The 25,504-nt window shown below is 36.4% G+C and overlaps 1 protein-coding gene across 3 annotated transcripts in view; it reads right to left on the reverse strand.

Annotated features, from left to right (window-relative positions):
- LOC145991222 (uncharacterized) overlaps positions 1-25,504 on the reverse strand; it is an 86,321-nt gene that overhangs the window by 49,221 nt on the left and 11,596 nt on the right. For all 3 annotated transcript variants that reach the window (XM_083127180.1, XM_083127181.1, XM_083127179.1), the window contains exon 6: positions 24,829-24,996. In XM_083127180.1, the coding sequence (XP_082983306.1) occupies positions 24,829-24,996 (168 nt within the window). The remainder of the gene's footprint in view (positions 1-24,828; positions 24,997-25,504) is intronic.

Consider the following 25,504-nt stretch of genomic DNA (forward strand, 5'->3'; position numbering starts at 1 on the left):
TATAAACGTAGTTTTAATGAACTTTCTACTGTTCTTTTAGGTTATTTCAGTTAATCTGGACTTTCGTTAAACCGGTCAACTTATCCCCCATTAGTCTGGATTAACGAGGTTTTACTGTACATTGCTTCATGTAGGAAGTTTTCTGAGTAGCAGAAAGCACACAAAACAATTCAAATTACAAATATTTCCTAAGACCATACATTGTCATTTTATTATTATAGTAGGTTGTCCTATTAATAGTAATATTTTCATGTAAAATTATAACTTAGATTGCACTTGTAATTAAATCTGAAAACTAATCTTGTGAGAACCAGAGGAACGTAACTTCAAAAATCTGATAAGATTTTTTAATGTATCTCTTCTGAAGAGCTCTAGAGTCGGGTCAACATATCTCTTCTCGTTAGCAGCACAGTACCATCACGTATCTCCATTTTATTGATTTTTTTAGAGTCAGACATATTCCAAAGAATACATTATTTCCTCTCTCCTGTAAATTTGTTAAATTAGTTATGTCAGTCTGGTTCTCATACAACAAAATAATACAATGCAATATGAATTAACATAAAATTAAAATCACTGCATGGATGTTCCTTTGTGTATTGCTCTTCATTAATTTCACATTACCACAATTCATCCCCGTGAACATGAACGTTATGACTGACAGAACGCAGGAAAGCCCTAGAAAGTGGTAAGCGGCATTCATCAAATGTATCACCCCACCTTCCACCGGGAGTGACTGAAAGATGCCACGGATAACCTCAGAATGTCAAGCCACGAAATTTTAACCTACAACCTCCCAAATGTGAATCATTGATACATCAACCACTAATTCAGAAAGAACACATGCTGACCACACATCACCCCCATTACCGGTTGAAGAACTCCATACCTCCAGGTAGGATTGTGGGAGGGAGACTGGCAGTCGGGAGATAAACCAAGGCACTTCGAGGGCTGTCGTGCCATGGGTTATTATATAATACAAAAAATAAACCTTGGGCATCTTTTCTGCAAATGTTAAGGATTTTTCTGCTTTTTAAATAAACCTTTTCTCCTTTATTGTATAAATATAATTTATATTTTAGTTATATAAATTTGAACGGTACAGAACTGTTCTAGTGAAGTCAGAATATATCTTGTTTATAAATTTTAGAGTACAAGGAAAAATAATAAACTAAAGTAAAACAAGAAATATGAATAAGTATATAATTCATGTTTTATGAAGAATATGAACCTGGGACCTTGTACTGTGCTAGCCAGTCCACCAGAACGCCCACCGAAAATCCATTTACAAAATGCAGTCCAATTTCATTTTCTGTGAATTGTTATAGTTTCCGCTTATCAACCCCCCCCCACCCTCCTTGCCCTTCAATACCCTCAAAAACAAGGAAACATTACTAAGGTAAACAATACATTTTTTCCCCAATTAAATTATTAAAATGCCTTACTTTTCTCCTCATTGGAAATTAAGTAGTTGTATTGACTGTATTATAAACCCGAGAAAGTATGAACCCCCCTCAGGCAGATTTGCCTACACTTAAAACTAGCTCAACATGCCCATATGAGTTTTTTGCTCAAGTGTGGAACTCTGTCTAATCCAAGATTTTTGTAAAAATGCCCTCTTGAATTTCCTGTGACAGTATGACCCCCCTCAGATTGATTTGCCTACACTTATAAAAGGCACTTCTGTGAGATTGTTGTCCATAAATTTGTTAAAAATATGCCCCTCTTGATATTTTTTTTTGGCTACACTTAAAACTAGGCCACGACACACCCCCCACCCCCCCCACACACACACCTATACATATTTACTTCCGGTCCACTTCTGGTTTAAGTTCAATTGGACACCAGGCCCAACTTGCATATCTAGTACTAAGACAATGTATTTTGCAGAAATCTTCTAGAATTGCTCTGTGACTCTCTCATTTCTTACATCATAAACATATGATTTTTCACCTATGAGAATAACACTACATATGGTGTCATCGGGGAGTGTATCGTGGAATTCACAGATAATTTTAATGTTTGTCCTGTCATTAACCACAACTTGTTTCCTTTTTGAAGTGTTGATGACAAACATGGGTCTCTGTGCTTTGAATTCATCTGGTGTGTAATACATGTCAGTATTGCCTGTAGTGACCCTTTTGTATGCTGAAAATGCTTCATATAATTTAAGAAAATCATCCTTGGACATGTCTAAATTATAATTTTCTCTAGGAAATACCTCATTTCTGCCATTTTTAAGATATATGTTCTTGATGTTGCAGTTATCAAATTTACTTGAATTTTTTTCCTGATTATTGTGTCTTCCAGTCTGAAACAGTACCACCACAAAATCTGGCATGTCATATTGTATACTGGAGAATGGATTTGTAGCATCAAACTCATAATAGGTACCAGATGCAGGCTTCTGTACACATTGATATGTATAAAATTGTAGAGGAATCTGTGGATTTTTTAGGATATCTGCTTTGTATTTAAGAGCATAACTGGCCTCATATTCAACAACTGGCATTCTTAGCTCCATAGTCTGAATAATGCATTTACCCTCATCAGGTAGGGTATTAGGCAGAGCTTCCCCTGTAGAGTTTAATGTGCTGTACCTCATCAAAGCATTATTATCATTGACAGCTCTTCTAAATGTGATTCTTAAACCACCCTTCCACATAATATCTTTGTAATCTGAGAAGAATCCTGGCAACAGGCGCATGGGGAACAGCACTGTGTGGTTTTTAGATAATATCTTATCACCAGCCTCAAATCCACCTATTTTGTAGTAAGAAGCCTCGGTTTTGGATAATTTTAGTGTGGCCAAAGCTGTGGAGGTAATGCCGGGATAATCTACTCTGTTTATAACAACACCATGCTTTCTGATCTCAATTTCAGAGAACAGATGCGGCACAAAATTGTCTACCAATCTTATATTTGAATTTGCCGGATAATCTGTACCATCGAGCTTTACAACATCAAATTTGATGTATAGATCTGCTCTGTGGGGGTGTATAAATCCATCCCCTACATCAAGATCAACCTCAATCTGTGTGTTGGGTTGATCTTGATGTAGGGGATGGATTTATACAAAACAGATAAAGCAAAATGTAAATGAAATACATTATGAAATAGAAGTACTGTAAAACCTCGTTAATCTGGATCCCAATAAGCCAGACTTCACTTAATCCAGACAGGCAAAGGAAAAAAAAAACAATGCAAGGTTTTAAATGTGGCTAGAAGTCTACAAGAGAACTTCCCAAACAAAAGGCGGTCAACCACTGATGAAATTCTGTTTCCCGCAGACTTTGTACTGTACTGTATAGTGAATTTAGGCCTATGCCTAATAAACGTGTTTTCTTGCTATAAACGTAGTTTTAATGAACTTTCTACTGTTCTTTTAGGTTATTTCAGTTAATCTGGACTTTCGTTAAACCGGTCAACTTATCCCCCATTAGTCTGGATTAACGAGGTTTTACTGTACATTGCTTCATGTAGGAAGTTTTCTGAGTAGCAGAAAGCACACAAAACAATTCAAATTACAAATATTTCCTAAGACCATACATTGTCATTTTATTATTATAGTAGGTTGTCCTATTAATAGTAATATTTTCATGTAAAATTATAACTTAGATTGCACTTGTAATTAAATCTGAAAACTAATCTTGTGAGAACCAGAGGAACGTAACTTCAAAAATCTGATAAGATTTTTTAATGTATCTCTTCTGAAGAGCTCTAGAGTCGGGTCAACATATCTCTTCTCGTTAGCAGCACAGTACCATCACGTATCTCCATTTTATTGATTTTTTTAGAGTCAGACATATTCCAAAGAATACATTATTTCCTCTCTCCTGTAAATTTGTTAAATTAGTTATGTCAGTCTGGTTCTCATACAACAAAATAATACAATGCAATATGAATTAACATAAAATTAAAATCACTGCATGGATGTTCCTTTGTGTATTGCTCTTCATTAATTTCACATTACCACAATTCATCCCCGTGAACATGAACGTTATGACTGACAGAACGCAGGAAAGCCCTAGAAAGTGGTAAGCGGCATTCATCAAATGTATCACCCCACCTTCCACCGGGAGTGACTGAAAGATGCCACGGATAACCTCAGAATGTCAAGCCACGAAATTTTAACCTACAACCTCCCAAATGTGAATCATTGATACATCAACCACTAATTCAGAAAGAACACATGCTGACCACACATCACCCCCATTACCGGTTGAAGAACTCCATACCTCCAGGTAGGATTGTGGGAGGGAGACTGGCAGTCGGGAGATAAACCAAGGCACTTCGAGGGCTGTCGTGCCATGGGTTATTATATAATACAAAAAATAAACCTTGGGCATCTTTTCTGCAAATGTTAAGGATTTTTCTGCTTTTTAAATAAACCTTTTCTCCTTTATTGTATAAATATAATTTATATTTTAGTTATATAAATTTGAACGGTACAGAACTGTTCTAGTGAAGTCAGAATATATCTTGTTTATAAATTTTAGAGTACAAGGAAAAATAATAAACTAAAGTAAAACAAGAAATATGAATAAGTATATAATTCATGTTTTATGAAGAATATGAACCTGGGACCTTGTACTGTGCTAGCCAGTCCACCAGAACGCCCACCGAAAATCCATTTACAAAATGCAGTCCAATTTCATTTTCTGTGAATTGTTATAGTTTCCGCTTATCAACCCCCCCCACCCTCCTTGCCCTTCAATACCCTCAAAAACAAGGAAACATTACTAAGGTAAACAATACATTTTTTCCCCAATTAAATTATTAAAATGCCTTACTTTTCTCCTCATTGGAAATTAAGTAGTTGTATTGACTGTATTATAAACCCGAGAAAGTATGAACCCCCCTCAGGCAGATTTGCCTACACTTAAAACTAGCTCAACATGCCCATATGAGTTTTTTGCTCAAGTGTGGAACTCTGTCTAATCCAAGATTTTTGTAAAAATGCCCTCTTGAATTTCCTGTGACAGTATGACCCCCCTCAGATTGATTTGCCTACACTTATAAAAGGCACTTCTGTGAGATTGTTGTCCATAAATTTGTTAAAAATATGCCCCTCTTGATATTTTTTTTTGGCTACACTTAAAACTAGGCCACGACACACCCCCCACCCCCCCCCACACACACACCTATACATATTTACTTCCGGTCCACTTCTGGTTTAAGTTCAATTGGACACCAGGCCCAACTTGCATATCTAGTACTAAGACAATGTATTTTGCAGAAATCTTCTAGAATTGCTCTGTGACTCTCTCATTTCTTACATCATAAACATATGATTTTTCACCTATGAGAATAACACTACATATGGTGTCATCGGGGAGTGTATCGTGGAATTCACAGATAATTTTAATGTTTGTCCTGTCATTAACCACAACTTGTTTCCTTTTTGAAGTGTTGATGACAAACATGGGTCTCTGTGCTTTGAATTCATCTGGTGTGTAATACATGTCAGTATTGCCTGTAGTGACCCTTTTGTATGCTGAAAATGCTTCATATAATTTAAGAAAATCATCCTTGGACATGTCTAAATTATAATTTTCTCTAGGAAATACCTCATTTCTGCCATTTTTAAGATATATGTTCTTGATGTTGCAGTTATCAAATTTACTTGAATTTTTTTCCTGATTATTGTGTCTTCCAGTCTGAAACAGTACCACCACAAAATCTGGCATGTCATATTGTATACTGGAGAATGGATTTGTAGCATCAAACTCATAATAGGTACCAGATGCAGGCTTCTGTACACATTGATATGTATAAAATTGTAGAGGAATCTGTGGATTTTTTAGGATATCTGCTTTGTATTTAAGAGCATAACTGGCCTCATATTCAACAACTGGCATTCTTAGCTCCATAGTCTGAATAATGCATTTACCCTCATCAGGTAGGGTATTAGGCAGAGCTTCCCCTGTAGAGTTTAATGTGCTGTACCTCATCAAAGCATTATTATCATTGACAGCTCTTCTAAATGTGATTCTTAAACCACCCTTCCACATAATATCTTTGTAATCTGAGAAGAATCCTGGCAACAGGCGCATGGGGAACAGCACTGTGTGGTTTTTAGATAATATCTTATCACCAGCCTCAAATCCACCTATTTTGTAGTAAGAAGCCTCGGTTTTGGATAATTTTAGTGTGGCCAAAGCTGTGGAGGTAATGCCGGGATAATCTACTCTGTTTATAACAACACCATGCTTTCTGATCTCAATTTCAGAGAACAGATGCGGCACAAAATTGTCTACCAATCTTATATTTGAATTTGCCGGATAATCTGTACCATCGAGCTTTACAACATCAAATTTGATGTATAGATCTGCTCTGTGGGGGTGTATAAATCCATCCCCTACATCAAGATCAACCTCAATCTGTGTGTTGGGTTGATTTAAATTTGCAAAGGTCCTCCTGTTTGGGGGGAATGATTGTAGCTCATAACTCTCAATATTTTCCATTTTTTTCTTGTATGTATTTTTATTTAAATATTAATCTCTATGATAGCAGTTGTTGTGGCTCCAGCAAAATCAACTAATTCTTCTTTTTCATTAGTGACCATCAATTCAATGTAATCTATTCTGTTATGACACACAGGAAAATATAATGTTGGGGATGGATTGTAAATGATGGGCTCCATAAATTCAGAGTTAGGTTTGAATATTGCAATAATCCCAGTTTGTTTGTGAGTGCCTATGCCATTTGATTTGGTGATCATACCCTCGGCCACATTACAGTGAATATTCAGAGTCTCTATGGCTAAGAATTTAGGTATATTAATAGCAGTGTGTTTGATGGCTGGTTCAAGTTTTGTGTTGTTCTCAAATCCTAACAGCTCTCCTATAGTACACAGATCCACTGTTTCTGTAGCAGATGCAATCTCTACTCTGTGAGTGACAGAATTTTGACTTAACACTATACCTCTGGGTAACTGAGCATTTAGAGTAGATAGATTATACTGCCCTGGAGTGATGACAATTTTTTGATCCCCTACTGCAATTGTGTTGTTGTGGTGTGTAATATTGGGGATCAAGTACATGCCATAAAATGCCCTGAGAGCTATTGTTTTGGGATATACTATGTCATCATGTAATTTGAGTTTCAATATTGAATTTTGGCTGGTGAGATGGAATACCCCCATGATGTTTTAAATACCACAAGGCTTTTTGAAAATTTTCAATTGATGGTTTATTTATTTGAGACATATATCTAAGAACAGATAAACACAAATGTCCACAATTAACATCTTTGAAATTTTGAACACGGGCATTATTGTAATAAAGATTAGTTGATTTTAGATATTTTACTAAATTTTCAGGTGGAACACCTCCAAATGAATCAAACACAAATGCCTCATTTTTTAAATATTTAAGATAACAAATCCAGTGAGTGCCCTGATTTTTGAACTTATCCAAATTAACTATGCCACACTCTTTGTTGAGTAGTTGTTCTGGTAAAGAATCAGACATGTACACACCTCTAAAATTTTTGATGCCCAGTGGCTTGATTAAAGCTTCAATATCTTGGTTTGTAAGCGGCTCTTGTTTTTTTTAAACTTATTCATGGCTCTCTTAACACCTTTGCCTTGTTTCTCCATGGCCAGGTTATGGCGCCTCTGCTCATCTAATTCTGCCTTATTTTTCTTGGCATCTATTACTGTTTTTGCTATGGCGGCTGATCCCCCGGCCAAGCTCCCAACAGCCCCGAGAGCAGCTAAGATGGCAGGGATAGTAAATATGAATCCCCCCACATGTGATTTTTTCTTGATTGCTGTAATTTTTTTAATTGGGGGGTACTAAGTAACAATTTCATACCATGGCCCTTGGCAAGACAAGAGCTTTTTTTCTTGCGCTGCTTTTTGGTTAGAAGATTATTAATAGGCCCAAGAGATTTAAGACCTGCATAAGGTATTTGATACATAACACCCTTGGCCTTCATTGTAGGTTTATTATATATATATTCACAACCCCCACCCAAATTTTTGTTTGGTATTCATAGCTATGGTGGTCCCCAATGCTGCTATATTTTCACTTAAAGAAGCATCTTTGCTTACAAATCTACCAAATGCAGCCTCTTCTAATTTCTTGTCTGCAACATGTCTCTTGTCAAGATCAGTATGTGTGTTGTATGCTATGTCATGGTCTCTACAAGCAGCATCTAGGGGATTAACACCAGGATCACCTCTGTTTAATCTATGGTCCAATTTTGTGCCTGGACCACAATACTGATAGCCTGGAATGTATAGTTCAAATGGCAGCTTGTTTATAATGTCATTAACCAGCCCCCGACCCTCAGAAATATTCCAAAATTTAGGTGGTAGAGTATTAATAATTTTTATAAGATATCCAATCCCCTTAGTGTCATTTACTATAAAATTAGACAATTTGGTGCTTATCATGTCCATAATTCCAACCTTTTCATTGTAAAAATTGTGGTTGCCAGCATTTTCCTCCCCAGCTATCACCAATAACCTATCTACAAGTTTCCTGACATCATCAACCCACACAAATTCTTTAGGCAGGGTGTTGTATTGTTTGATTCCACTACCTGTCTTGATCTGAGACCATATGGGCTTGATTAAATTGTTGTATTTTGCTCCACTGCTAGACTTGACTCTTTTTTGTGTGGGATCATTGTTCTGGTATAGAGCATCTGATTTTATTAATATTTCTTTGTAATACTCATAATCTTGATCTGTATAGCTGCCAGGTCTCTTCCTAGTCATCAGTTCCCACAATCCAGGTGTTCCAGGATACTTAACAAAAGCACCTTTTTCTCCAAGACGAGATTCTGAATATACAATCAGATCATCTCCCATAAATGTTACTCTGAAATTGCCAATTCTATGTATGATGCTACCATCACGCTCTGTGTCGGCATATAAGCCAAAAACCTCATCTTTGTTGTCTTTAGGTGTGCTTAAATATTTTTGAGCAAGAAGACCCAATTCAATAGGATCCTGAGTAGCTTCAATTCTTCGAGGACCAACAGGACTAGGTGTATGAATACTAGAAAGTGGGGTGAATGGATAATCTAATATGTTCCTTGCAGCTACAGGTACAAGCTCTGTGATTAAATTTTGATTTTGCTCTGTAACAGTTTTGATATTTTTACCTAATTCACCAATAGCGTCAATAATAGGCTGTTCTGTGCGCTTGTGTTGTTCATAAATTCCTCGGTTCTCTGATTTCCATCCCTTAAATCTTTTTACAAGATAATCTCTTAATTTAAAATCATCAATTATTGGCCTTTTCATGTTTATTTATATATGTTTCAATGTCTAGAAAATTGTTGATTTTATTTCTGTATTTGCCACTATTGGGTTTTCTTGTCATATCAATTGTGACAAACCCATAGCTGTCCTGATTCCAGCACCTGCTGCAAATCTTAGAAAAATTATTGTAGCTCAGGTCCCCACCTACATATTCATCATGTATGTGTTTGAGGTTGGTATGGTCTTGATGAAACACACATATAAAATTGCTGTTGTCTCGGATCAGCTGCTTCGGTATTTTAGAAAAAGTCTGTGCCAGGTAGAAGCAATCAATGTTTTTGTGTCGGCCCTGTGTAAAGAAGTTTCTAACCTTGTTTTGATTATCCAGTATAATGTCATCAAACACAACAACAGAATTATCGAGACATTCATGGAGTGGCTTAACATCTGGTTCAAAAGTGGCTATATCCAATCCATCATATAGCTTCATCAGCTGCTGATATTTTAATTGTTCCAAGCTCTTAGAGAAGACATACAAGTGCCTGTTTTTCCAGTCTAACCAGTTGGGTGCCAATAAAAAATTATCAATCATTAGTGTAGTTTTACCACAAGCCGATGGCCCAACAATAAGACATCTAATATTATCAGGCAGCAACTTGCCATTTCTCTTAATCTGCTGTTCAGGTTCTGGCAGCCTCTTTATAACATCCCAGGTGTTCATATTATCATTTTGTTTGCCTCGATCCAGCTGTGTTCTGGAAGTCCTAGCCATTTGACAAGTAACTTGTTGCCTTTTCTGCGGATGATTTTTTCTATGAGATATGTGTCAGGCTGTTTAGTTTTGCTGAGCTCTTCTTCATAAAACCTGCCTTTGAGAATTTCTCCTCGGTGGTCTTTTATTATATATGTGTTAAGGGTCCCAGGTTTAATTTGAACCACTGTAAATAATTCAGTGCTCCAGTTTCTTGTAAAGCCTCTTTTGAATAAGTGCTTATATTTACTGATTCTTACTTGATCACCCACCCTGTATTTGGCTTTTCTTGTTGTTGGCTGGTATCTAGGATAATAAACAGTGCTGATCAATTTTTGCTCATCAGATGAAGTTACTTCAGAGGGTTTCATGCTGATTGTGGAATGGACCAAGTTGTTATATTTATGTAGAAGTTCTGGAAGAATATTAATCCATTTATAATTACCTTGGAGGGTAAATTGTTTATACATAAGATTTTTTAGGGTTCTGTTGAATCTCTCTACAATTGAGGCCTTGAGATCACTGTAACTCGAATAATGTTGTATTGACTGGCTTTTAATAAATTGTTGAAACAGAATTATAAAATTCTTTGCCATTATCTGTTTGCAAATAGCGCGGTAATCTTCCACTCTGATTGATAATTGTCCTGAAGGCTTCTGTAACACATGCTCCAGTCTTGGATTTGAGTGGCACAGCCCAGGCAAATTTTGAAAATGTATCTATGACAGTGAGTAGATACTTGTAGCCCTTGTTGATTTTGTCTAAGTTTTTCAGCTGTCCACTTGCCATCTCAATCAAGTCGCTCTGCCATAAATCATCTATGCCTTTTGTAACTACTGGCAGTCTCTTATAATTATGTCTGGCTTGTCTGTGTAATTCATCAACAATAATTTGTCTAGACATAATATGTAAACAAGAATATTGCAACTATAGGGTGTTCAGCAGCTGATAATACAGGATTTTCTAAATACAGTTTGTCCCCTATTTGTATTTTAAATTCCAGAGAGCCATCATCTTCAACATAAGATGTTTCTAATGTATTGGGGTCTGTAAAATCCTCTAATTCTGCACTGGTGATTTTTACTTTGTTATCGGCATTTGTTATTGATAATGTAGGGTAGTGGTGTGCCTGTGGTTGAAGCCAATATTTGATCTTGATTGGTCTAAGTGTGCCCCCAACAAAAAACTGGTAATAAAATTGTGCAGGGGACAGCATATATATTTTGCCACCTGGTGTAAATGGTGAATCATATTCTTTGTTGGGGATGCTGTACAATTCAAGAATTACTGTATGTTTAGGATTCTCGATTATGCCTGTTATTTCTTTTTCTGCTGTAAGCAATCTACTTGTTACAGATTCAAGGTGCTCATTGATAGTCCTAACAACATCATCATGGCCTGGCTTGATTTTTATGTCCACAACAAGTTTCTTGTATTGTTGCACAATCTCTTGTAGCTGGGTGGCAAAAACAGACAGAGCATTTGCTTGATTGGATTCCATGGTCCCTAGCTGTTGCTTGATATTAGCTACAACTTGCTGTAAATTTTCAACAACTGCCAATTTTGAATTTTGAGCTGTAAGATCATGGACCTGTCTTCTGATATCCTCAAACAGGGCATGCAGTTCATTAATATGTTGATTAGTTGGTAGAGTGGCCACTGTCTGAGTGAGTTGTTTGATCTCTGTTTGGATATTCTTGATATCTTCTGATTTCAATATGCGATTCACAGCTCTCTTAATATTTTTAAGTTCCTGTGATGTAGGCAGATTTGATACAGTATTTTGCAAAGATTCAAGTGCCAATTTCACATTATTTAATTCAGAAGCATCAGCCACACTTTGCATAGCATTTTGGAGCAGGGCTATATCTGCCTGAGTGGGTGTTGATTGTTGTAAAATTTCAAGCTTTGTTTGGATATCATCAATCAAATGATGAAAATGAGATAGCTCAGATTCAGTGTTGAGGTTTTCAAGTTTTGTGATCTGTTGCTGGACACTAACAAGGGTATCTACAATGCCAGGCAGATGAGATTCTAGAGATTCTTGTACATTTGTCAAATCACTTTGCACTGCTGCTATGGTACCTTCAAGATGGGTTATGGTACTTTGAATTTTTCCAAAATCTTTATATGTTTCAAGTTGCAGCTTAATATTGGCAACACTCCGAGTTATTGCACTCAAAGCATCAGAAGATGGCAAGTTGTTCATAAAATTTTCAAGTGTCTCAATTTTTTCTTTAACCTCGGCTATGGCATTGTTCAGAGGGTCCAGATTAGGTATCTGGAGTGATTGAATCTGTTCCTTTAGAGTGGAAATCACTAGATCAAAATCTTCTTGTGATTTTATGCTTTTGACAATTGTTTGGAGCTGTGCCTGGACATTATTAATCTGTTCTTCTAATTGTTGTTTCAATTGCTCAGAGTTGGTAGCCTGGGTCTTAAATTTGGCTTGAAGAGCTGCTACAGCTTCTTCTAAACTTTGAAAATTATCCAATGTGGCCAAATCAGTATATTTCTGAAGCAGCAATTTGAGTTCAGAATCAATTTTAAGAAGAGGGTCCATGCATTGTGATTGTAAATTTGTAATTTCTAATTGAAGACTGGCATTCAGTGTGGTTTGTAAATCTTGTAAATCACTTCTTAATTTCTTGACTCTGACATCAAGCATCAAAATCTCATCACTGTGATCTTCATGTCTTGTATGGCCAAATATATCATTATGGCATTTTGATTTATTGGTTATTTATTATAGAGTATCTGATTCTTAATTCTATAAAAAAAGGTATAAGCTTGTCATAGGATCCAGGGACCTCAATATATAAGCAGTCACCAGCAGAAACAGTATAAACAGTGCCAGAAATCATGTTTGAGTGCTTAATTCTGTAAATATTTCTCCCTACTGAAATTTTGACATCACCCTCAGGGGTTGTAATAAATTGTAATTGACCACCTACAGGTAATTGGTAATAATTTAAATTATTGTTAAATATGTACAATATTTTACCTGTTTTATCATCAACATCTGTAAGTATGCTGTTCAGATGAATAATTAAGAAACCACTTAGTTTAGATATTATATCAGAAGAGGGTTGTGGTGTCGGCAGGTCCATAATAGCTTGTTTTTTAAACCCAAATAAGTTCATAGGCATGTTTATTTATTTCAAATCATGCTCTGTAATTGGGCATTGATTGCCATTTTTCAAATCACAATGACCCCATGGTAGAGTATGTATGCCACATGACAAAATACATCTCTTATCATCATGTGGGTCCAGAGCCACTTTTCTTACAATATTTGTAGTTAACAAGTGATCCACACTCTGAATTCTGTTTTCTGATGTTCTGATTGTACTACATGATTTGAGACAATCTTCATAATCTTCAAATTCAAGCTCTTTATCTACAGTTCCTCTGCCAATGCCCTTGGCCTTTTTGGCAACAACACCACTACATGTTTTAAAACTATACATCTTGGCCCTTAACCCAGCAAATGCCACAATAACATCACCAAGTGTCTCATCTTTTAACTTGCCAGGCACCTTTTTGTTGTGGGGTTGAATCTTTGTATGTTCACTGCTATCAAAATATTCAAGCAATTCGGGCTGAGACATATCTTGATAAATATCTTCTGTCTGAATATCAAGAATAAAACTATCCGTGTCCATGTACATTAATTTTATATTATCACGATAGAAAGGCTTCAACACATCATAATAGAGCTTTAACATATGTAATTTGGCCAATTCCAATATCACAGCACCTACATAAATAGGCTTATCAAACTTAATTTTTGTTTTTTTTTCATATTAAAAAGTGCCATATTTTCATCATAAATTCTTCTATAATTGAAATTAGGCTTTGGAATCAATTTTTTGCTCAGGCTGGGGTCAGTAATTATTTTAACATCAGTATGTTTTCTGACATTTTCAATTGTTTTGCCATACACTGAATTGACCATCAATTTAAACAAAGATTTATCAAATTGGCTCATTGCAGATGTTCGAAGCTCTGTGTTTGTATCAATATAAGGCTTCAACCATCTTGAGTGCCTGAACCTCAAAACTTTTCCAACTTTGGTCACTTGAACACCATGATTCATCAGGAACTGGAGGTTCTTGTAATATATGACATAGCCCTGTTTTGGCTCCAGAGTCATCATCAATTTCTTCTGTTTAGAGCCAGGTGAACACTCAACCTCAGGAATTGGGGGCAGATCAGAAAATTTGTTGTGTAAATTATCTGGAATTGTCAGATCAACCTCTAAGAATAGGCCATAATTACTGTCATCAAAATCCTTAAGATCTTCAATATTGAAATTTTCAACCCACTCAAGCCCTGCATATGGCAGTTTATCCATCATAGCATAACCATAGAGGCTGTTGGCATCTACATACAGTATATAATTTGATGGCAGTGCTGGATCATAATCAGGAATATATTTGTTATTTGCTCTGGCATATCTCTGAGAGCATTGCACCATGCCTCCTCTTATACATTGCTCCATAAACAGATACATATCTTGATCTTGGATCAGATCCAATTGCATTTTAGTGTTCAAAAACATTGCAGCCCATGCTAGGCCTGGGGCACTGTAAAAATACATTGGATCCAGCTTATAATTTTGCATGGAAGATTTTCTGAATGCCTGCAGTATATCAGCTAAGAGAGTGACATCAAGTTTTAAATAAGCCATGTGATAATCACCAAATGTCTGGCATTTTAAATTGTTCCACATCAATTGGGCATGGTGATAATCTTCATCAGTGATTCCAGATCCTCTGATTTTGCTGTAAAACTGTTGTTGTGGTGGCAGAGAACACTCATCAAATTTAGAAAAATCTGTAACATAGTCATATGGATATACACCCTTCCGCCTAATTAATTTCAGGTCCTGATTTGGAAACAAAGCACATGTGATTTTGAATTGATCATCAGATAATTGAGTGGCCAGTGTAGCCAGGCTAGCAGACAGAATTCTGTATGAATCAAGAAATCTTAAGTGAATAGGAACACCATTAACTTTAATTATCTTGCTAATGGCAATATATTTCTCATCATTTTCAGCTAAAATATTTAAATTCTGCTTGTCAAACCCCTCGTACCTGATCAAATGATGAAAATCATAATTGGATGCGCCATGGCAAAATATAGGGACAAATTTTGGTCCCTGGATCTTAATATTACAGCTATTACACAGGGCCATTAAGAATTTACCATCTGTATGAGAATGGTGTTTCACCTTGATATTTGTATCTGAAAATTCAGAATCACATACCGGGCATTTTTCTGCATTGTTGAAATCTTCAATCTGTTTCTCTGTTAAAGGCAACGTAGGTTTAGATTTTAATAAGATATTAGATGCTATGTCATGGCACTCATTTTCTATTCTATGTGCAAATTTTTTGATGGCATCTGGTCCCAAGTGTGAATCTTTTTTAGTAACAACACCATCCTGTACAACAACATAATAAAAAACTAGAAGGTTCATGTAACTGGTATGGTGTAATTGAAGGTTCATCAGGATCTGGGCTACAGAATGCAAGAGGTTTGAGATTTGATTCAAAATCACAGACTATATATGCTGGGTGTTCCAACAAGGCTTCAAACTTTTTGAATTTGGTATTTTCACTTGGTATTGGCATTACCATATGAACAGGTTTATGATTGCCACAGTATTTCAGATGCTCAATTAACTTGTTTTTAGCAATTTTTGCATTTTTTTCCTGAACCCCATTCACCATTTTTTGACCATCAAATACAGTTAAACATCTTCTGCACAACTTAAATATTCTATTAGATTTGTCTAGTTGTGTTCTGACTAAAGCTTCAAGATTATGTATCAGAGTATAATGGTGTGTGTCATACCCTTCAATTAAGAGCAGATCAATCGGAACAGCAGAATCATCATCAAATGTACTGATTCTGAGAGGTGCTATCAAGCAATTGCCACGACCAGTAGAACAAGTAAATACATTAATAGATAATTGTTTACGATTAATATCCCTGGCCTTTTTTTCAAATTTATCAATATTCTGAACAGACATTGGATATTCTAAGCCCTTCATTGCTTCATCGAAATCATCTTCATGTTGTTTGTAATAACTTATTCGCTCAGGATGCCTTGAAACTGGATACAAAGCAGCTAAAATACACCACAAAAAGCATTTCTCATCATTATATTTTATATTAACCACGGCTTGTTTGTTTTTAATATTGGCAGGTAATGGCAGATATGTAGATCCTTGTAATGGGCTGAATTCAGAAATATTAACATATAACTTGTGTGGAGAACCGCATAGGCTCCATCCAGACTCTTTTGCTGCAAATTCAGAGTGTTTAATATTCAATTGAGCTATCAAACTGCTTATTATTTTGTCTGAATTTGCATTTGAATATACAGGTACAGTTTCTGTTATGTGGGGCTGTGTAAATTTTGTGCCATTTGGTTTCTTATATTGTGTAAACAATTTGAGGGACAGCTTATAAGAGCCATTTTGTGCATTTAGAATTACCTGCACATCAGGATTTACACTGTTCAAAAAATTCTTAATAACACATCTTGGCTCTGATACAAACCGGTAATCCCTAAGTTGGCCATTAAAACTGCTATGGATAGGTGGTTCATAGCGTGGCTGCTTTGCCGGTCCAGCATTAACGGGTGCTTCATGCTTCCTTTTCAGACCAGATGTAGATGGTTGTGGGGGCAATGTTGATGACTGTGCAGAACAAGTACCTTTATGTTTATATGTGAAATATTCCAGACTATATTTTCTATGGCATTTAGGGCATATTTTAGTGGGAGTTCTGCATTTGCCTGGGTCACAATTTTTTTGGTGTCTAGCCCAATTAGAGCTAAATATATTTTTATTGCATTGATCACAATATTTTTGTTTTGGCATTTTTCTTGTTGTTTATTATATAAGATTTCCTGGGCTTCAATTCAAAACTTTATACTGAATAAAAAATATGTTGGGTTCAGCAGTGTGCTTTGTATATTTAGTGTATATACTTAATATTAATATTATTAATTATTATTAATATTATTATTAATTTTTATCCTCGGTTTATTATATAAAATTTTTTGGGTTTTAAATCAAAACTCTATGCTTACTACGACAGGTTGTAAAGCCAATGGCCTACAAGTGGAAAAAGATAATAAATATTGATCTACACTGACCTAGCACAAATGCCTGCACAGACATGCATGTCCTAGAAAAGCAATGACCTTACACTGTGTTATGTATTGATTTTTGTATAACAGGCTGGGACAGATATAAGCCTGACTCTAAATATGAGTGGATTACAACAAACAAGCTGGATGTAACAAATATCAGATTTTTTTATTCAAAATATAAGCCCTTTTGTTCAATATATCAGAAATTGAATAATAAGAAATATTTTATATTAAAACAAACAAGCCTGTAGTATGAGAAGCACTGTAACAACACATCTGTACTCCTCAGCCACTCTCATAATACTGGCTGATATGTAATGCAAAATCTCTTTATATACCCTAAGCCAGTCCGAGAAGAAAAAAACAGGAATTTCCCGTGAATTTTGTTTTTACGGGAAATTCCCGAGGGCTTTTTCACGGGAAATTCCGAGGGGGCATATTTTTCACAGGAATTTCCCGAGAGCTTTTATTAAAATTATCTGGCTGATGCAATTTTGTTTGCACGCAAAGCTTCAATACTCGGAAATTGCACACATTAATCACTTTGATCTAAACACTGACGCAGAGGAGAATTACTTGAAACATGCAAAGCAAAAGTTCAATGCTACCGTGTCGGGAATTGTGCACATTAATCATTTTGATCTCAATACCATAAATACTGAGAATCAATCAATATGAAACATGTAAACATATGATGTAAGAAATAAGAGGGTCACAGAGCGATTCTAGAGGGTCTCTGCATATTATATTGTTTTAATATTAGATAAACAAATTGAACCTGGTATCCAATTGAACTTAAACCGGAAGTAAATATTTGTGGGTGGGTGTGGGTTTTTGGCTTAATTTCAGGTGTATCCAAAACAATATCAAAAAGAGCATATTTTTAACAAGCTTATGGACAACAATCTGGCTGATGCAACTTTTGTAAGTGTGGACAAATCAATCTGAGGGGGCTCTTCATTTCACAGAAAATTCCCGAGGGCATTTTTACAAAAATCTTGGATTATACGGGGTGCTACACTTGAGCAAAAAGCTCATATGGGCATGTTGAGCTAGTTTTAAGTGTAGGCAAATCTGCTTGAGGGGGGCTCTTCATTTCTCGTCCTGGTTATAGCATTAATTATACTACTAAATTATTTTGCCTGTTCCTAAGAATTAACCTCCACCATTTCCACTAACCATGATATCGACGAATATGTATGATTTCTATTTTTATTTTAATTTCAATAGCCATTTGTAATTTCACAGCAGCTTGGTAAGTAAGTCTCTGGCAATGCTCAAACTTCATGATGCGAATTGCAATTCGCGAGCCGGCTACCGTGGTTAGCACATCGTGCTAAGCACCAGGGTTCCCGGGTTCGAATCCTGGCCTGGCATGGATGTTTGCGAGTGTCCATTCATCAAATTAATCATATCATCACTCATTCCTATCTTTGCAAATTAGCCAAAAGTGGCACAACAAGTGAAATACAATAAAGCAAATCAATCAATCAATTAAGCAATTTGCGAAACTTAAAATTATTGTTTTAAAGTTTACCTGTAGGAGTTTATAACAATTATAATTTCTTTTCAATATTTATACTCGCTTACATGTGTGCCAAGATAAATATTAGTTTCCACTAGCAGTGTCTTCGTCATCTTTTTTTTTTTTTTGACTTCACTACATTATCTGAAGGATTAAGCAACAATTTTAAATGTCGATGTTAAATGTAAATCTGCTCATTTTGGTGATAAAGGGTTTTAAATCATAAAACCTTCGCCATGCAAGGCTTTGAATGCGCGATAATGATTTGTACTGTTGTTGAGGAAGTTTGCGCCCTTAATTTTTGGCGAAATGTATTGGAAATTAAAGCTAGGCTATTAGGCTAAAACATCGAAGATCTTAGGAATTACTATAACAATACACGCAAACATTATAATATTCTGACGACTGCTTACTTTTCCCAAATAGAGAAGCTAAACAAAACGAAAAATAAACCTTGCATCTCGGCCGTTATCGGCATTCTCTGAACACCTGCTGCCATCTGTTGAGTGTTCTTTCAGAAGAGCTCGTGCTCAGATTCCCTGTTTATCCCCTTGCTTTTTTCGGCTTCTTCCGTCGAGCTAGATAGAACACGAGAAGAATACAGCAGAGGGAGTTCACTGCGCCAGAGGTGCCCCGGGCTCTCGCTGCCTAACCTGGTGAACTTTTCTTGTCAACAGTCGGGGGAAATTGGGAAAATTTAAGGATTGTGAAGACTTTATGAACGAAAATAGCTGCTTTGTAAAATAAGTATATTGAAATGTAGTGTTTTATTCTGCAGAAAAGAAAAGAAATTGAAAATTTTTCCATTTTCGGTTGAAGGTTCGTGTGCTCCATGAACCCACTTCAGGCGATGCCTCTGCGTAAAAGTGAATTAAAATAAACTAAATAAATTAATCAGTCATTGTGATAGCAAAAATTCTTCACCACAAGTATAATTTCTTGACATTTTATTGACTTCTTGGCCTACTTGTTAATTTCTTCTCTTTTTCTTGAATTTCTCGACTGTACATAACAAATTAAAAAAAAAGTAAAGTGCTCCCCAGTGTTTTACATCATGTTATGAAGGTGTATAGGGGGTGTGGAGTTAGGGCCCCACACATTCTTGATCACAGCCGAAGGTGGGGGTCATGTGATCAGCACCACACCTCAGGCCACCTTTACCCCCCAGAGTTTCCTCCATGTACCCATTTTATATGATGCTGGGTGTGTGCCGGAGCAGCTTGAACAGGTGGAAAAAATCCCGGTCTCTAACATGGTAGTGAGACGCTCTAACAATTGAGAAAAAAACAAGAAAAAAATCTTTCTCCATTATTATGACGTGTATGTGTGTTCAATGTACACGTGTGTGTGTGCATGTGAGGCATCTCAGTAGCTGAGTATGTTAACTGCTCATCCACACTGCCTGCACGTGTGACCAATATCCAGAGGTCGGAAGTAGCGCGCTACTAGTAGCGTCGCTACTGTAGCTAGCTACAAAATTTGTAGCGGTAGCTGTAGCGGCGCTACATTTTGAAAATTGTAGTTGTAGCTGTAGCGAAGCTACAAAATTCCTGTAGTTGTAGCGAAAATTTCGCTACAGCTACATTTTTCCTGAGCATTTTGAGGTAATTTTGGAAAGTGGCAACGGCGTCAAAAATAAACGACAATATTGCTTACTTTTGAAAGAGACTCAAAAAGACAAAGTCCATTACATGCAAATACAGATAATCTAGATTATAAATATCTTTATAACGCAGATTATAAATATCTGCGTAATTTATTTCATTAGCATCTGATAATTCTAATATCCAGATAAGTAACTGGCATACATGAATATTATTCAGGCTAATAGCCATTTATTTTATCTGCATCGCTATTTAGGGGAGAATCATGCCTCATTTGCTACACCGCCAGGAAAAAATGCCCCGTTTGCGCCACCCCTGGAACAAATCCTGTGGATATCGATGATGTAACAGACAGCAAAATATCGATATTTACTGTGTACAACTCAACTTACAGTGCAAAACCGAGGGATCCATTTCCTAGTAATCTGACAAAGCAATAGTGCCAGCAATCAATGGTTCAGTACGTTAACTGCATTGATCATTGTCAGTGTATAGGATCACACCGGCAAGAAATTATTGTTACAAGAACGATAGTGTTTCTGGAATTACAATTATTTTGGTCATAATGTTTGTTCGCAAATTATAAAATAACAATATGTTTAGAACACTCGGATATACACATCAGTTTTCTCAATATATTTTATCATATTGTAAAAAGAACATACAAGTTATTGACTTTCCTGCAGAAATGACAATTTTCTTTGTTAATACAGTTTTCAAATTTATGGGTTTTTCCTACTTTTGCATCCCTTTTCTGTAACTTCTTCTAATCATGGCAATGAGGATGCATTGTTTATTTAGTCATTTTCTTATCTATGGCCGTTTTCTGCCACTTTTGACTAATTGTGAGAATGAGGAAGAATGATGAATGATGAGCAGAGTGGGGAATGGGGGAGCAGGAGGTTCCCATCCTCCCAACAAGGCATCTTTCCTAGTATTTGTTGAGTCCACTTTATGCACAGATCAGCTGATCGAGACTGATACGAACCACCATGTACCCTCCGCTGGGTATCGCACCTGGGGCCCTTTGAATACAAGGTGACAAGTACAATTTTCACTGTGTCGTCAGGGAAGCATTTCCAATGGAAAAACTTACGTAAAGAAATTGCTCCACATGTTTCTCATTTATACCATTAGAAGCATTCCCCAGCTATCCTCAAGGTTCGAGCAAATATCCGCCATCCCCCAAATAACATTCTGTTTAAGTTAAGAAGATTAAATGGCTAAATATCACATTTTTATCTTATTCCCATTTTGCGCAACACATTATAGTTAATTTCGATACATGCGATATTCTTTCAATCAGTGGCGAAGCGTAGATTTCCTAGCAGGGTAGGCACAAAAGTGCGATAATTTCCATTAGTTGCTTAAATATGTAAAAAGAAAGGGATGGGGGCTATGTCATGGAGAGCGGTTCAATGTCTCTCCAGACCGCTTCTTTACTTGCCTGTGGCGCGACGTTTTCAAAAGTGTTGTTACCGGCCATCAATACGATAATTATGTCTTAGACGTTCTCCTCCCGCCCACCAGATGTCATCGATAGATTTTGTTCATTTCGTTTTTTTTCATTTGTTTGTATTTATTTCAACCCCTGATTTATGCACACACCTCCAGAAAGAACTACCAATCATGGGAGATCGCGAAAATCCAACGAATAGTGCTCGAGCCCTGTTGTCAATTCTTCATCACTTTTTTTCTAAATTTATTTTGCAATTGAGGTGAAAAGGGGTGGAAACCCCCCCCCCCCATAATTTTCGGGTCAGTCTGACGTTTGTGCCGTGAGCAGACGACAGAATTTCAGCGACTGTCAGTTTCGTATGTTCTACTGCTGCCAACTTAGTTTTTTTTAGCAAGACTTCCTCGCACCGAGGAAAACACCTTTGTTATATGTTGTCTAACTAAAGGAATGGTTGTAGTTAATTCCGGTCTTGGCTTTCTAGATAAATGAATTTCTGACACCTGTATGTGCAAGTAAACATAATTTAAGTTTTGAATATTTTCGTCTCATTTGTTCTGCTCTATGTTAATCGTGACGATGAGAATGTATGGAGAATGAATTAAAGATGATCAGGAAACATTGGCATGACCACAATTAGGTCACCTGGCTTCGTAACGTGTTAGGATGACCACCACGGGGCTTTAAAGAAAAAACATAAGTAAAGGTGACCTCTCTCATTCAGTGTGTATACTTCGCATCCTAGTTTGTTCTACCCCTTGTGTTAGTAGACACCTTTACGTGATAATAGAACATAGGATCCTTGTTTGGGACCCGGCAACACGACAGGTTACTATGTAACATATAAACAGGTTATAATAAATGTAGTTGCTTGAGAGAATAGAATCCCAATTTTTAGGCGCAATTCAGCTCTTTTCTGCTAATCCAATGTGACAACACTGACCTGTTCCGCCAGACCTGAAACAGACATGGCCCGCGCATAACACAACACCCTTTGTCCTAAACCCAAAAAAAGTCTTCCCTTGCATTGTATTCTCATTGAACGCCCTCTTCTCTTGTTATCCCTTCAGGGTAAACGAAACTGCCTACCTCTTCGCTTGTGTCGGCTGCATAAAAAAATGTCTGCTTGTAATATTTATTCAACGACAGTGTTAACGCATTAAATAACGTTTCAACAACTTTGATTTTTTTAAAAATATTTTGCTGTCACTTGCCACTGCTACTTGCAAAGGAAAATATAGTTGAAAACATTTTAGAAATGATTGTTATAAGAAGGAAACATGAAAGACCAAAAGTGGGTCCTACCTTACCGATGATTACATCTTCACTCAATTAAGAACTCGATTGTTCTTGCATTTCAGTCCGGCACTTCTTGCATAAATCTGATCGCTGCACAAGACACGAATCACAAACAAAGCTCTACCATCACGAAACTCGCGCTCCGAGCCACACTCCCTTGTAGCGTGCTGAGCAGGAGGCAAGTTTTCACAGAGAGGGAACGAGCGAGGAAATCCCCGTTCACGATAAAAGTAAATTATTCTATTTCCAGTGAAAGTAAAACTACTTTGTAAATGTAAGGCGTAACTAGCATATTAATTTACATAATTTGGTATGAAGACTTACTTTACACATATAAGATCTTTAGACTTTCTATTTACGCTACGGTGTTGGGTGAATCGACAAGACCATCAGCACTCTGACCAGAAAGCGAAGTCAGAACTACACCTACTCCGTAATTTTCAATTTCACTTACACTTGTCGATGAAAGGAAGGAGAACCTAAGTTTCGTACAAAATATGGAGAATGTACAATGAAATAGAAATATCTCTGCACGAACACATGCTAATGTTTACAAAAAATGCCGGTACACTAAAAATTTTCAACCCTGGCGGAAATGCAGTGTTGCTGATATTCTGTTCGTACTAATAGGTAACACCGCGAGGCCGGCCTCAGGAGCACGTTATAAGCATACGTACCGTACTCGTAAGATTAGGCTTCCCGCATATACGACCGTACGACAGAATGTCAAGAGAAGAGGCCCCAGCAAATGTGCCTCACTCCGTGGAAAGTTCGTATACTGGACAGGGTTAGAATTTTTTTGTAATTATCATAAATGAAAATTCCAAACTTTTCCATTGCATCACATGTGTTTTGACGAAATAAGTAAATACACCTTTAAAAGAGTGATGGCGTGGGTAGGCCCGGCCTCCTGGCCTCATAGGATGCTTCGCCACTGCTTCCAATTAATTTAAAAGGAAGTATGTCACATAAATATTTTTGATATGACAATAAGAACATCACGGATTCGTGTAAGACCTAGTTTTTTGAATTGATATGCCACTTACAAAGGTACTTTATTAAAAATATATAACTGAAGTAATACTGCTATAAAAATTATAGAATGAAGGGAATCATAGTAGTAAATAACAGAATCTATTTTTCAGTACGTACAACTATCATACTATGGCTTCTTTTGAATAGCCATATAGTTGTTTTAAGTTTTTAATACAGAAGTAGTGCAAAAGTAGCGAAATAGCGAGTAGCGAACAGGAGTAGCGTAGCGAGCTACTTTTTGGTAAATGTAGCTGCAGCTGTAGCGAAGCTACATTTTGGAAGAGTAGCTGTAGCTGTAGCGAAGCTACTTATAAAATGTAGCGTTCTGATCACTGCCAATATCCACATGCCACACAGATATTCAGAATAAATTTTGACTACCACATTGATGAAAACAATAGTTTTACCTTTATCGAGAAGATAGGGTTGTTCAGGCAAACAATTCCAAAGAACAAATCCATGTTAACATGCATCTCAACATCCCATCAAAGTACTAACTTTGACTTCCAGCCTCAACGTGAGTGTTCTTCGTGTGTCCCTTCATTATTGTTGCAATTATCCAAAAGGTCAGAAATGTAATGTAAATCAACAAAAATAGAAACACCAATATTTGTTATGTTTGTATGAACATTTCAATATTATACACATTTGTAAAAGTGATTTTAAGCCATAATTCCTCCTGCAATGAAAATATTTATTGTTATTAGAGTTAATTAGTAACTAGTGATTTTTCATGGAATGAAAGATACTATATGTCACTATACCTGTGTAATTTTCTTCTGTCTTGTATTTTGCATCAACTTTAAAAGAATTCACCCCATTGAACTCAATTAATCCAAAAGGTACAACCCTTCTCCCCTTGAGTTCAAAGGGTTTACCATACACAATCTGTCGGAAAGCATATACTCCTCTTGTTCCATTGGCTGTTCTTTCTGGAGAAGAAGAAAATATTTGCAATTAATGTCAGTCACCAATGTGGAATATATGATAATATGCAACACAAAATTATTTGAAATAATAGTGTATTTAATTAATTTATTTTTTTATTATTATTTTTTTACTTTAATCTGAGAAATATACATGATAGGACTGAATCAATACTGATTAGGGGGTATCGAAAAAAGCAAATTTTTTATGATGCTTTTGGGGTAGAGCGGAAAAGTTGCCTCTATACATAAGTAACTTCTGTTCAAAATTTCACCACCCTAGGATAATGTCTTCTGTTCTGGCAAGGGACGTGAAATTTCAAAAATTTAGTAAAATCGGCAATTTTTTTTTTTTTTTGAATTTTTTTTCAAATTTCACAGCACTTTGCGGTAGTGTGCAAAAGTTGCACCTATGTATGGTTAATTACAGTGCAAAATTTGGCGCCCCACGGACAATATGTTCTGTTCTGGCAAGGAGCCTGAAATTACCCAAAAATCGACAAATACACTGTTT

The sequence above is a fragment of the Lepisma saccharinum genome, chromosome 8 (genome assembly GCF_977018435.1).
Source record: "Lepisma saccharinum chromosome 8, izLepSacc3.1, whole genome shotgun sequence".
NCBI lineage: Eukaryota > Metazoa > Arthropoda > Insecta > Zygentoma > Lepismatidae > Lepisma > Lepisma saccharinum.